This window comes from Melozone crissalis, unplaced genomic scaffold, assembly GCF_028551555.1.
Source record: "Melozone crissalis strain CALT ecotype California unplaced genomic scaffold, PUWL_Pcris_2 ptg000042l_1, whole genome shotgun sequence".
In the NCBI taxonomy this organism is placed as follows: domain Eukaryota; kingdom Metazoa; phylum Chordata; class Aves; order Passeriformes; family Passerellidae; genus Melozone; species Melozone crissalis.
The window spans coordinates 18364998-18379532 of record NW_026535820.1 but is presented as its reverse complement, the minus strand read 5'-3'; the positions used below and the strand labels follow the sequence as shown (position 1 = coordinate 18379532).

Below are 14535 nucleotides of genomic sequence, written 5' to 3'. Positions count from 1 at the left end.
GAAAGAATGAACTTACCACTTAAAAATTCTGCTTATACAATTGGAGTGCTTTCCCAGCTATGTATTCGATGAACTCAGGACTCTTGGGATCTAAGTTGGGAGGAACTTTAATGGTGAAAGTAGGTGAAGTCAGAACGTTCACATCTACCACAGTTTCGTCTTTACTGGAGGGATCTCCAGGTACCACCTAGGAGAGATCAGTACTTTAGACACCACAAACTGCTGTGTGCTTTCAGTTTTGTTTATACCTGCTGTGCCCACTCTCTTTAACAGGGGAAAATTAAATAGGGGAATATTTTAGACTTGCCTACTTTCTTTAAATTGCTTTCTTCTCAAAAGACAGTGGGTGTCTGAATTCATGTAGGTGGTGGAAAGAGCTGACATGGCACTGCCAAGACCATATTAAAGAACAGCATGTTAATATTTGTATCATGGGCTACATCTATAAAGAGCTTCTGTTCTCCTAATGAAAACTTCTGAGCTGTCCCACTAAGTTCAATACAACATTTGTGTGATTGAATTTATTCATTTCTGTGTGTTTTTCTAAATCAGACTTAGTTCTGTAGCTTTATTTTCCTAGAACAGATATCTCAGACTCAGTTGGGAAAATGTGCCTGTCGCCTGTTCCTATTTTGTGCTTTTTTTGGTGAATTGTACCACTATTTTGTATAAAGTTCTGATAGTAATAGTAGTAATTCACTATATATAAGTGGATTTCTGAGTTAGAAGAGAGAAAAAGATTTGTCCCTTGCCCAGGAAAATGGATTGAATTTACCTTGGATGTATCTTTGTGTGTGAGACACAATTAATCATTATGTATTTACTGAAATATTGGCCAGTGCTGTCAAGCATGTGCAGCTTCCACTGCAAAAATCTGTATAACATTTGCCTTCTTTGAACTTTGGAATATGTAGGTACAGACACACAGCTAGACATTCATCCATCTAATGTGGATGTGTCAGTGACTGGTGCAGTGCAGTTTATCTGTGAAGGTAATCTGAGGCCAGTCAAAGCTGCTAGTGTCAATTTACTCTTATCAGACAGTGATTCAGGTTAGCCTGTCAGCTATCCATCACACTAAAGGGATTTAGAGGAAAATAGTTTCTAATCTCAGGAGTTTCAGCTCATTGAGGGATTACCAAGCACACACAAATTCAAGATGAGTAGGAAAGTCATGTTGTAAAGCTAAACATTTTACATGTATGAACATCCAGAGCCCTCAGGAACGTAAACATGAGCAAAAGGCAGTTTAAAGGCAGCAATAGCTCCCTTCAGAAGACAACCCTTACCTTAACTATGTTGAAAATGTTTTCTGGTCCAATGGTCATGTTGGACAGCTCAGACACCCACCCAAACCTTTCTTTCATTTTGTTCAGCAAGTAGGAAGTGTCCTCCGTGTGATGCCGAACGACCTGGAGAATCTGCTCGTACTGCTCCCCTGAGAGATTAACCAGCTTAAAGGCTTCATCAAACTTTATGTGCAGCTCAGGAACGTTTGGGCAATCTGTTAGGAAAGACAGTGTTATGTCTTGTTCTTTGTCTTTTCTGTCTGAAGAAATGAAAACTGTAAAAAAGCCTAGCAAAGGGGCATGGTTTGGATGGGTCTTCAAATAATGCTGAAAAAAAGGAGAATAATTTTTGCTTATTGATTATGGTAGATTTAGTTTAGACTCAATGACTAAATGAATGTATTATGCCATTTATTGTATCAAAGTCATTTAGCAAGTTTATATCATATAATACATAAGGTTTATATAATATTTCATCACAATAGATTTTTTGTTAATGCTAAATAAGATCTGGTAAATTTTACATATAGCAATTTCATAGTCTTCTTATAGGTTATGGGTTCTTTTATTGGCTCATATTCCGTTATGAATCTATCCCAGGTATATAGACTCCAAGGCAGGGGCTGAGGAAGCCAAGTTCCTTCCACTGTAAAAGAAGTTTTAAGTCCACATGAGGAACCTTAACCTGTCTAGGTCTGTGGCACCTGATGAATTCAGAGGCAACTGGCTGATGTAGCCACTCTCCATGATATTTGAAAAGTCATGGAAGAGAAGGGAGTCTCTGGTGATGAGGAAAATGGAAATATTTCACTGATTTTTTTGAAAAAGGATTGTAAGAAGGACCCCAAGGACTACCACTCTGTCAGCCTCACCCCTGTGCCTGGAAAAATCGTGGAACAGACCTTCAAGAAGCTCTGCTTAGGCACATGGAAGATAGGGAAGTGATTCAGGACAGCCAGCAGAGCTCCACCAAGGGCAAGTCCTGCCTGACCAGTCAGTGGCCTCCTATGATGGAGTGATTCCATCACTGGACAAGGAAAGGGTTGGAAAAGTCATTTATCTGTACTTCTGTAAGGCCATTGACACAGTCCTCCACAGCATCCTTCTTTCTCCCTAAACTGGAGAGATAAGGATTTGATGGGTGGAATGTTTGGTGGATGAGGAATTGTATGGATGGTCATACCCAGAGGGTGGTGGTCAATGTCTTCATGCCAGATAGACATCATGTACAGTTTGGTGTCCCTTGGGAGCCCGTACTGGGACCAGTACTGTTTAAGGTCTTCATCAGTGACAGGGACAGGGGGATCGAGGGGAAGCCTGCAAACTTGGCAGGTTCACAGATGACACCAAGCTGAGTGGTGTGGTTGACACACCCAGGGGATGGGATGGGATGCCACGCAGAGGGACCTGGACAAGGTCCAGGTCATGAAGTAGGCCCAGGTGAACCTCATGAGGTTCAGCAAGGCCAAGTGCAAGGTGCTGCACCTGGGTCGTGGCAACTCCTGCTATCAACACAGGCTGGAAGATGAACAGGCTGAGAGCAGCCCTGCCAAGAAGGACTTGGGGGTGCTGGTGGATGAGAAGCTGGACATGAACTGGCCATGTGTGCTCACAGCCCAGAAAGCCAAACACATCCTGGGCTGCATCAAAAGAATCACAGCCAGCAGGTTGAGGGAGGTGATTTTGCCCCCCTACTCTTCTCTCATAAGACCCCTGAAGCACTTCATCCAGGTGTGGATTCCTGTATTGGTTTGGCACAGCCTGGTTTTATGTAGCAGGGGGCCCACAAAGATGGCTCCTGTGGGAAGCTGCGGGAAGCTTCCCACCATGTCTGGCAGATCCAGAGTTGATGGCTGTGAAGACGGCCAAAACCGGGCCAATGAGAGAAGTTGTTAATGCCTCTGTGATAACATATTTAAGAAGAAAAACAAAGTCAGGGGATTTTGCTTCTAGTCAGAGAAGAGGAGGAGGTGAGAATATGTGAGGGAAACAACATGGAGACACCATGTGGATGGAGAAGGAGGGGAGGAGCTGCTCCAGGCACCAGAGCTGAGATTCCTCTGCAGGCCGTGGTGAGACCATGGTGAGGCAGCTGTGCCCCTACAGCTGTGGGGATCAGCGGGGGATGCAGAGATCCACCCACAGCCCATGGGGATCCACAGGGATGCAGGAATCCTCCCACAGCCCATGGGGGAGGTGCCCATGCTGGAGCAGGTGGATGCCTGGAGGAGGCTGTGATCCAGTGGGATATCTGGTGGAGAGAGGCTGGAGCGGCCTGTCCTTGGAGGACCCCATGGGAAGAGAGCCATGCCACAGCAGTTTTGGGGGGACTGTCTGCCCATGAGGGGAGTTCATGTTGCAGCAGGTGCAGTACAGCTGCTGCTCGTGGGAGTGGACCCACACCAGAGAAGTTCACCAAAAACTGTCTGCTATGGAAGGGACCTCACAACCTCACAGGGGAAGGACTCCTCTACCAGAGAAGAAGGAAAATCTTGGTGGTGGACTGACCAAACCCCCGTGCCCTGCACTGTTGGTGGGAAGGAAAGAGGGGCTGGGGGAGAAGGTGTTTTAAGGGCTTATTTTACTTCTCATTACCCTCCTCTGGTTCTGTTAGTAATAAATTTCACTTTGTAACAAAATCTGAGCCTTTTTTGCCCTTGAAGTTTTTTCTCCCAGTCCTTATCTCACTCATGAAGCCTTCATTAATTTTTTTCTTTTTCCTCCTTTGCCCAGCCGTGGCAGGGGAGGGTGAGCAAGCAACCCTCATGGGTGCCTGGCATTGGGCCAGTGTCAAACCACAGCAGCTCCTCAGCACAGAATGGACCTGTTGGAGCAAGTCCAGAGGAGTGCCACAAAAGCTGTTAGAGCCTGGGAGCACCTCTCCTATTTATTAGGATGGGCTGAGAGAGCTGGGGTTATTCAGCCTGGAGAAGAGAAGACCCTGGGGACGCTTATTGTGGCCTTTGAATATAATCTGTGACCATCAGCTACTGAAGGGTGCCTGTAAGAAAGATGGGGACAAGAGGTAATGATTTTGAATTGAAAGTGGGTGGATTTAGATTACATGTAAGCAAGAAGTTTTTACAATAAGTGTGGTGAAACAGTGAAACAAGTCGCCCAGAGAGCAGGTAGATGTCCCATCCCTGGAAACATTTAAGGTCAGGTTGTATGGGGCTCTGACCAACATGATCTAGATGAAGATGTCCCTGCTGATTTCTGGGGAGTTGGTCATCTAAACCAAGGTCCCTTTAACCCCACATTATTATATGATTCTGTGATAGAGGTTATGACAAGAAAGCCTGTATTCTTGTGGAGTGTTAAAACCTAATATTTATCTTACAATAGCTAGACAGTAGACTAGCACCATCTGCCACAAATTCAGAACTGAAGACTGCTGGTATTTTCTTTACTAAAATATGGATTTAAACAAGAAAAATTTCTATGCAATAATTTCTTTGTAAAAATTCAGCTTCTGTTCTGTCAAATTGGATTATCAAGGGGCACCTTCCAGCTGATGGTACAGTAACAAACTGTTTTCCTTAATACATGGGTGTAGATAAAAAGATAAGTGGTCAGATACACACTGATAAACACTTTTAAAAGTATTTCATTGTTCATTAATGTTTGCCCCTCTGGAGATATTCTGAAGACATTTAAATTTAAGCATTAGGTTTAGTGCTTAAATGCTTTTAGATTTTAAGATCGAAATAATTCTGGAAAGACAGGTATGTTATGCTGCAGTAGGAGTCCTGATTGGCAGTTCTGGGTGATCAGTCTGAAGGTTTTTCAGGTGCCCATGGACAGTGCTGACAGAGCTCTGCCATCTCCTTATTTACTGACATGAAGTCCCCTTTTTGTCCTTCATGTCATTTCTATCTGCAGACAGGGTTCAACAAAAAGTAATTACAGGCTCTTCAGCGCTTGCTTTCATTGCAAGGAGCTGAATGATACCTGTGGTTACCCCTGCTTGTCAGCAGGAGAAGCGACTGTCGGGAGTTTGAGCTTCTCCTCAGTTTCTGCTCAGCACTGCTGCACCCAGGCAGGATCGACTGCTGCCTGACATCTTGCTTCTCTGCAGGATTGCAGCTCTAACAAAACACCTATGTATTCTGTTACAGGCTGTGGGACGTCTCTTTGGAGCGCCAGCGGTGTGTTAAGAACTGAGCTATACTGACACTCTGTGGAGACAGCGGGGAAAGCTAATTGAAATCATCTGGAATGAGGAGGAATGGTTACTGTAGCCGTGGTTACAGTAAAAACTCGGTGACTATGATAAATGTTAATTCCAGTAGATAATTAAAACCTCAAAAATCTATAAACCAGTAATCAATGCATTACAGAAAGAAAAAGGAAAAAAAAAAAGAGAATAGTTATTTACCATGCAAAAGATTGTCTTGACATTTCTGGCATCTCTCATGGAACTGCGGGCATCCAGAGGAGTTCTCCCGGAGCTCCCTGCACTGAAGTCTCTGGCGCCCTGACACAATTTTTGAAAACATGCCACTTCTTTCAGGATCTAGAATGAAGTCATAGTATTTTTAGACTGCTGTTAAACTTAGAGTCTTTATAAGTATGCATTCATTACCGAGCCTGAGTGCTAGAATATAATTTCTTGTCCTTAATCCAAAGTATTTTGCATAAATCCCCTTCCTTACCCCTCCACTTCCCCTCCGCTCCAAAAAAGTAAAAGGAATAAATTATTAAAAAGTAGAAGTCAAGAGAAGATTCAAATAATATTTTCTTTCAAGGAATTCTTGCTGTAGCATATTCCTTTATAAAGACTTAGGAGTGTATTCCCCAGACATAACCAAAAAATTGCTAATATTATTATGCGTTATTGCTACAACATGTGAGTTCTGGTAAGATCTTTTTGACCCTTAGAAGTCAAGATGTTTCATAATCACATACAGTTACATGAGAACACAGTACCAAGTCCATTTCTGAGGTAACAGGGCTAATGATATAGAGAAAAATGTAAAAACAATGTTCAAGAGTCACTTAACTTTGTATTTCCTGATGAGCACGTAATGTTCATGTCACCTGCCACTCAGAGTTATGGCATGTGCTCACTGTGATTTCCCTGTAGACAAGGACCAGCATGTATTTGTCCTGTTAGCAATAGTCAAATATTAGGCTTATTTGTATTCTAAAAGTCAGCCATGGTCATTTTCCTTCACTGAGTGTCATAACCAATGGTATGCCCAGAATTTTCTGGTCACTGGAAAACCTGATGGCTGGTCTTTGATTAGCTGGTATTTGATTGTCAAATTACATTGCTGCTGTAGCCTGAAACAGCACTTGCAGCTGTCAAGCTGAAGTTAGCATCATTTGGCAAGGGCAGAGATATGCCTTGACATCTCACAAAATTACCCTAATTTTTTAGAATTGGTGACCATGTCAGTAAGAAATGATACAAATCATATCCTGACAAATGCTGAGATTAAATCTGTCAGTCAGCCTCATGAAAACCTGCATCCACCCTGAATTTAAGTGCTCCTGAGGAGCACTTAAAGAATTGCCATGAAAATCAGGCTGCGTAGGACCCCTAAGTCCCCCTGCAACATTCCTCTGAGATTTCTAGGCAACTTCTTTCTGTGCATTTAACTGATAGCTACCCTTGACCCACAGCCTCCAGAGTTTCCTTACGTATCTCACACTCATGCTGGAAACTGAGTAATTCACTGTAGTTTAGCCATCCCAAGGGGGTTGATGTCATTGACAGAGCAGTCAATTTTCATCTTCTAACACTTGCCTTTGGTTTGTTCTGGCACATCTCTTCTGTAATCTCTGTATTCATCAAACACATCAGTGATCACCTCGCTGACACCTTCGAACACTGTCCTGCTGAAATCAAAAACTGTCTGTAAAAAGCCAGGCACGCCCCAGCCTCTCTGGGAGCCTTCAGTTCTGGTGGTGACCTCAGGTAAAGCTGGCATACTGGGGGACTCACTCATTTCCAGGTCAGACATGAAATAAGTCTGAAAAGACTGGTCAAATTCTTTTTGCATGTGCTTGAAAAAAATGAAACTTCTGTCAAATATTGAGCCCACATCCGATAAAAGCTGGCTAAATAAATCTTCCATCTTTACTAGCTGGGTGTCTTCTTTCTCAGGCTTTTCATTAGATTGGATGTCTCTTCCTTGCTCCTCATGAAAAGTAAATATGAGTGGAGGTATTTTCCTCAAAAAATCTTCAACCTGTGTGTAAGAAAGATATAGATCAGGAGAGAAAAGTTACTGGTTTCTCATCTCTCAGATAAGTGTCTCTAATTTTTCAAATACTCAAAGAAACAATGCCCTCTTAATAACTGCCAACACAGCATATTCTCTGAAATAATTTAAGAGAGTAGACCCCAAAGAGGAGAAGTGCATTCAATCTAAATCATTAATTCCAAATCAGATCTGGAGTAAAACTTCTGCCAGTCACCCTTTAATCTGTGGGAGCTCAAAGTTATTGTCAGCATTTGGGTTTCTTCCAACAGACAGCTTGGGCTTTATGTTATGAAGATGTGAGATGCATTTCTGTCTGCTTTATGTGCAGTGTAGCGAGCAGAAGGTTCTCACCTTGATTTGTAAAAAGCCTATCCTCTCTCACCATTGGGCAAATCCTCATGTCCTTGTGTGAGTGGAAACCAGCACAATCAATAAAGCAGTGGCTCTGAGTCCATGGTTTTATCGTGTAAGAGGCCAAGTGTCAATTCTGCTGTCACAGAGTTCCAGTTCCTGGGTCTCAGCCACTGATTCCCTGCTCCCCACTCTGAGGCACTACTTTGGCCTGAGCCAATGGCATTAGAAAATGGGTAAGGGTTAAGAAGCACCTTGCTAAAACACACATATATAGATATAGATAGATATCTATAGACAGATATACATAAAGACATCTAAATATATTAATTATAAATGTGGGAATGTGTCCAATTATGTCAAATGCCCACGTTTACCAAGGAAATCATTGGCCGAGGCAACGACGTCCAGCTATGGACAACACAGGACAAACTGGACCAGGGACATGAGCTTTTTTTTATGTTCAGCACATCAGTCTCAGGACATTGTTAGACAATGGAGACAGGATGTTAACAGCTCGCTGATCCACAGGGAATGCCAAGGAGGTGGGGCATTACAGCATAGCATAAAACCATCTCAGCCTAGATTTCAGCCAGTCATAGAACAACACATATTGACAAGCATTCTATCCAATCTTATAAAACACATGCAATGGTAGTTAAAACAAAGACTGGTTCATAAGAGACAAAGAACAGAGCTCTATTCATGCTAACCTTCTAAAGATATACATTAAATAACCTTGTTGCCATCCTTAAGCTAGTTCTACAGAGGCCTATTGTTATTTGTGACGTATGCTCTACTGCTTAGAAAACTTTTTTGCTGTATTTGCAATGCTATCAAACCTTCTGTCTGAGGCCTATTCTTTTTTAACCATTTCCTAAAAACCCTCTAACTTTATGAACTCCAGCAATAAAAAACTAAAAACAAATCTTCAGCTTGATCTGACCACTAGTGCAGCTTAGAGGGTAGGTGAAGTGTGAAACAGCACTGCAGGAACAACCTAAGCAAGTACTGCTCCTGCTGTCTGTGTGTCCTCAGCTACAGCTATCATTTTTTCTTTTCTTTCTTTTTTTTTTTTTAAATAACTTTGGTTATAACACAGCTCTTACTTTGAATGCTTCAAGTAAACCAAGTAACTGATGAGGGATGTGTCCAAGAGGGTCTAAGATGGGGACAATGCAGTGTATAACTTTTACTGCAGTAATTGCAGCATCTACAGACTCTTGAAAACCCAAAACATTTATATGAGCCACCCATGAGTGATACCTAAAAAGCTAAAAGTATCACAAATAGTTTTAAATTTAATATCTCCCACGTTTTAACCTGAATTATTTTAAGAATATGCACAAATATTAAACACCTGTGCTCTAAACCCTGCCTGAAACACCACATTTAATGTTAAAGTTATTGTATTTTTCAGTACATGGGAGGGGTGAAAGATAGAGAATCTGGCTGACATTTTAGTAGCAGCAATTACAGTTCTGCTTCAGAAGTTTGTTGCGCTTAAAGTGTATACCCAAACAAAAAAATGTGATTACAATTGTTAAATTTTGTAGTAATAATGGTTTAGTAATAATGGTTTCCAGACAGGAAACCATATTTTCTTCCTAGTAGAATTAGGGGAATCTCCTTTGCTGACAGGCTCCTTTACTACAAGAGGTTAAGCATTTTAAAGTTTTGTTTGTTACTTAAAGAGTTTATTTAAGAAAAATATAGGAAAGAATGGTGTAATAATTAGGTGATTTTTTTTACCCCATGTAATTTTGCTAACTACATCTACGCTTTTAACTTTGCTGATTTTTCAGACAGACCATAAAGAATATATGTGGTATTTTTCACAAACAGTGTTCAAGCATCTTAGTGCAAGTCCCACTGTGAGAGAAAACATGTTATATCTGGAATGAGTCTGTTGGAGTTAGGGGAGTCATCAGTTTCCATGGAATCTTGCCAGGGTGCAACTGAACTCATTTTGGCTCAGCATTCCATGACCCATAATCACATGTAATCTCTACCATATAACTTCATACTTCCAGACTCTCCAAATGAAATTAATTTTAGTAAGCTGATATAACTGGCAGACCTAGGTATTGAGAAATAAGATGTGCTGTCTCTTTGGGTGAGCTCGAGAGTATTCTCCGGATGCAAAGTTTCCTCCTACCTTTCTCTTAAAGGTTGACACACCACGTTTGCAAGTTGTATAATATCTCATGCAGGTACTTTCTAAACAAGATTCACATTCATCCCATAGATTTTTCAAGGATACTTGACATTGTCTTTCCTCTTCTTCCAGTCTTGCCTTTACTTCATCCATAAGTCGCAAAGCTTGCTAAGTAAGGAAAAAGATTCATTTGAGGGCAATTTTCAGATTAGCATTCTAAGTACTTACCCCAGTGTTCATCACACACATTTTGGCTATTTATGGCTCCTTTTTTTGCTAATCCCTAACCACTAGGCTAGGTTGCCTTCTCAGATGCAGTTACATACGGAGGGAACTGAAAATTGAAAACCTTTTCTTTATAGGATTTTTCTGATGTTGTTCTCTCAGGGGACACAGCCTGCAGAAACAAATGGATCGCTACAGACTACCAGGATTTTTGATGTTAAGAAAAAAACTCACACATCATTCTGTGTAAGAATTCAGCCTCCCCCATGGTCATGTGTTCAACTCGTGTTATTTTTGCTCCATATCATCTGAACAGTACTCATCTGTCCCACAAATAGTCCTTTTCTGTTGCCTTTCTCTACCTTTAAGGGATTGATATTTCATGAGGGTAGGTCCTTGCCATAAAGTCTGTCTAATGCAGAAATATATAAAAGTTTAGCATCTCTGCTGTTTGTGAGTGTACTAATCAAAAGGGAAATTTTTCCTGCTGTTGTGGAAGTGTGAGGCACTCCTTCCATACTGAAGGGCAACAAGATGCATTTCACAATGCTGCTTCTGTTTGCTTCATCAGTTAGGGCACAAAGCTGAGCCCTAACTGATGAAGCAGTATTTTTGGATATAGGCTTGACAATGGAAAGAGGAAAGTTCTTCCCATTGAAGTAGATTACACATCATCAATTTCTCTCTCCAATTGCAACATATTTCAATAGGTTTTGTTTCCAAATAATGTTCCAAGCTATCTCTAAGTATGACAGAAATATTTTAATTGATGGAGCTTATTCCTTTTTGTCAGCATTCCAATAGGGAAGAGACTCAGATAAAAGAAAACTTCCATCAGAATGTGCTTGATGGAGACAGTAACTGCAGTTTTCGTAATCTGTGCTCAGTTATTTTCTGATCTTTCTAATACATTTATTCAGTGTTTTATGAACTCTCACTGTGGATGTGAGTCCTGTGTAAATGAAATCATCCAGTAAGATCTAACAAGAGTGTTGACTGTGGGAGTGCACTGGTGCTCCTTAAGATGTTAGAAAGCTATCAGGTACTTTTTTAGTTTAAACTAGCTACCAGATGTTGGGCCAGGAGGGAATTTTCCTTCAACTTTGTTGAAACAAAGGTAGGATATTTGTGTTTTTTTAAATGTAGAGTAAACCTCTGTTTCTTCAGATCATCTGAGCATATGGCTCTGAGCCTAGGCATTGCACTAAGACATTGGAAATTTCCCTGATTCATTGTACTTTCTTTAGAGCACATTATCATTTGAGGCTTTGATGTTCTCCTGCAGGTCTGAAGTTTGCCAAGCAAGCTGGAGAACATCTGGTGGCCCCAGGAGTATAGAGACATGGAGGGCAGAGCTGCTGGACCTTCTGCACAGAACACTGTTCTACAGTGGCCTGCAGTTGCCTTGGTGTGTATGCAGTGAAGCAGGGGTTTTTAGAAACAAGCAGTATGTGCAATTTTCCTCTGCTAGTGAAACAAAGGGCCAGAAGCAGGTTTTCTCTCAATTCCATGACTGCATGAAAATATGTACACTGCTTTGGTTTGGTTTACATTCTTCCCAGAATAAACATAAAACCCCCACAGATGCATTTATGTTACCTGTTTTTCTTCACTGCTCTTCTTCAAGGTTTTCATCAGATCTATGTGCTTATCTTCATTTTTTTCCATCATAATTTTCATCTGCTTAATACCAATCAAAGCTTTCTTTACCTCTTCATCTACATACTTCTCTCCAACTTCAGATAATTCTAAAAAAAGCCATATGATACAGTGACTTAATCAGATTTTAACACTATTGCAAATTGTCATGCACTGACGATGGAGAATGAAATAGCTCTGTGTTTCCCTACACTGGCAGAGCCAAATCTGAGATAGCGAATGCTGAATGATACTGAGCCAAGGCAATTTCCATCAGATAAGAATCCGGCCCAGAGCTTTTGCAAGGATCAGCTGTATGTAACTCAAAAGATAGATTCAACTGTCCCACTGCTGAATACTGAATCCCAGAGCAATTGGGGCTGGTACCTTTGGAGATCATTGAGTCTGCCCCCTCCATTCAAAGCATGGTCAACTACATCAGGTTGCACAGGACATCATCACCCTGGGTTTTGAATATCTCCAAGGATCACTCATCTATTTTCTAATGACATAACCTTTATATTTATCTTTGATCTGGTAGAAGCCTGTGACAGCTTCCCTCTACATTTTGAAAATGTAGATTACAAGTGCCTTCAACCTGTTTTCATAAAAATACAATTTGTAGACTTCCTGTGAAGTAATGAGCATAGAGTTTTGGTGAAAACCTGGGCTGGCCCATGCACTGCACCTTGAAGCTCTGCATGATTCCCTATCCTTTATCTGCATTTGTTTTCTTTGTGGAAATACCCTGAATATCACTGAAACTATAGAAAACAGTAAAACCATCTCACCTTGAGACTGCCAAAAACACATCAATCACTTCTTCCTTTGTGTTTTTCTTCCTCATCTCTAACTTTCTGTTTGTTTATTACAAAAATCCTGTCAACATAGACTGAAGCACAGCATTGTTTAATGGCTGATCCTCTTTCTCTCCACAAAATAAATCCATGCTTAGAAGTATGTGTGTGTGTGCAGAATAGCTGGTATTTTCTAAATTAAGTAATTTTTTTCAGTTGTTTGTAAAAGCCACCTTTTCAGTGAAATATGTAAGTGTAGAGGAAATATTTTCAAAGATTATTTGAAAAAACAAAATAGTTCAAAATCTGTTGAACCTCATTTTGGGTTTGGTTTCTATTCTGATGATCTACAAGGAACCAAATAACCTATAAAAATCCTGTAAGTACTTTTTTCTTTTGGCAGGTGATGCTTATCTGTTAATCCCTTTGCTTTCTCATCCTGCTTGTTCTTATCTTCCTAATGTGTGCACGTAGGCATGCAATCGACTTTGTTATGTTTTCTAAGCTTCATACATGCAAGTGGCACTTGTTGATGGCAGTGAGTGTGGAAGCCAAGATGCCCTGCCTAGCTGGAGACCCGGGCCCAGGGGCTTCCAGCCCACCCTGGCAGAAAAAGCTTACGTACGCTTGAGGTTGTCCCGGAGATTCATCTCCTCCTGCTTCGTTGGTGCGCACTGGTGGCCGCTCAGACACAGCACATGGACCAGAAATATCCAGGAGGACCTCATGTTCTTTCTGTTCAAGGAAAAGTTCAGTGCAGTTACATGTAAACATTGGCAGGAAGCTCAGATGTCTAGGTATACTAAGTAAATATAAATGCTAACTATAATACTACGTATCTTACAAGATCCCGTTAATTTTGTCTGTAACGATGGTTTCTGATATGTATAGCATGCACCTAGGTGTTACTCTTGGTGAAAATACATGAGTAAGAAGCTTGACCTGCTTTGTAATTATCTATTTAGATTAATTAGATGAGTTCCACTGAGTTTGCACAGTGGTTAACAGAATCAGGACATGTATGTATAAAATCAAAAGCTTATGCTGTTCAGTCTGTCCCTTTTCCTCTTTGTGAAACACACTAATTACCAATCTCATATTGTGTCCTTAGTTCATGTTGTAAATACATCCATGCTAAAGATTATTGCCGGTTTTAAAGAGGGAAGTTTCTGGAATGTTGTTCCCTTTCTTGTAAACATGCAATTCCTTTCAGTGTCCTTCAGAATAAGACTTAATATAAGAGACTCAACAAAGGTGTGCCAAAAAATCAGTAATTAGATCAATTTTGTAAACAAACAGATCAGCAAATGAAAGAAATCCCTAAACAAGGGAAAGAAATGCCATTTGCTTTATTTCCCTCCTAAGAGCAGAGCCAAAAGGTTCATTTTTCAGAAACCATGCAGCTTCACTTTATGGTTCTCATCTGATTAAGTGAACACAGTATTCAGATGCCTTGTAGTTAGCCAATATAGCCTTCTTGGAGATGCAATTATCAGCCACAAGAGCATATGTAACTTAAAAGCCTGGATTTGTTTATAGCCAAGATTTACTTCTACAGTTACTTGCATATTTCACCTTCACATTTACACCGAAAGACCAATTAACTGCAAAGAAATACAAACACACAACCAAAGAAAAGTAAAAAAGTATATTTACCATTAATATTTTGTACCTCTTCTGCAAAATTGCTCCTTGTGTCAGGAAGGGGCTGGGCTGTGTTCTGGACTTATTTCTGGGAGTGTCAGGGATTTTGCCATCTTCTACTTATCTGATGAGAAGGGACTTAATCCTATTAAGGGACATTTAGTCACTAGGCTGGGGGATTTTGCATGTGTGCGACTTCATGCTCATCTCTGTGGGCAAAA

At 40.8% G+C, this 14535-nt stretch overlaps 1 protein-coding gene across 1 annotated transcript; it reads right to left on the bottom strand.

The window, feature by feature from the left end:
• Positions 1-19: 19 nt before the first annotated feature.
• Positions 20-13398, bottom strand: CLUL1 (clusterin like 1). Its single transcript, XM_054285333.1, has 7 exons — positions 13296-13398; positions 11835-11983; positions 10011-10178; positions 7042-7486; positions 5668-5805; positions 1290-1504; positions 20-187 (listed from the first exon to the last, which is right to left on the bottom strand). The coding sequence occupies exons 1-7, from the start codon at positions 13396-13398 to the stop codon at positions 20-22; spliced, it is 1386 nt and encodes a 461-aa protein (XP_054141308.1).
• Between the last annotated feature and the right edge of the window lie 1137 nt (positions 13399-14535).

Excerpts from the sequence above, each read along its gene's own strand:
- CLUL1 (XM_054285333.1), bottom strand. The coding sequence starts at position 13,398 with ATGAGGTCCTCCTGGATATTTCTGGTCCATGTGCTGTGTCTGAGCGGC. Across the intron at positions 5,806-7,041 it reads TGTGCCAGAACAAACCAAAG|ATCCTGAAAGAAGTGGCATG; the intron begins GCAAGTGTTAGA and ends ACTTCATTCTAG. Across the intron at positions 1,505-5,667 it reads TCAAGACAATCTTTTGCATG|ATTGCCCAAACGTTCCTGAG; the intron begins GTAAATAACTAT and ends CTTTCCTAACAG.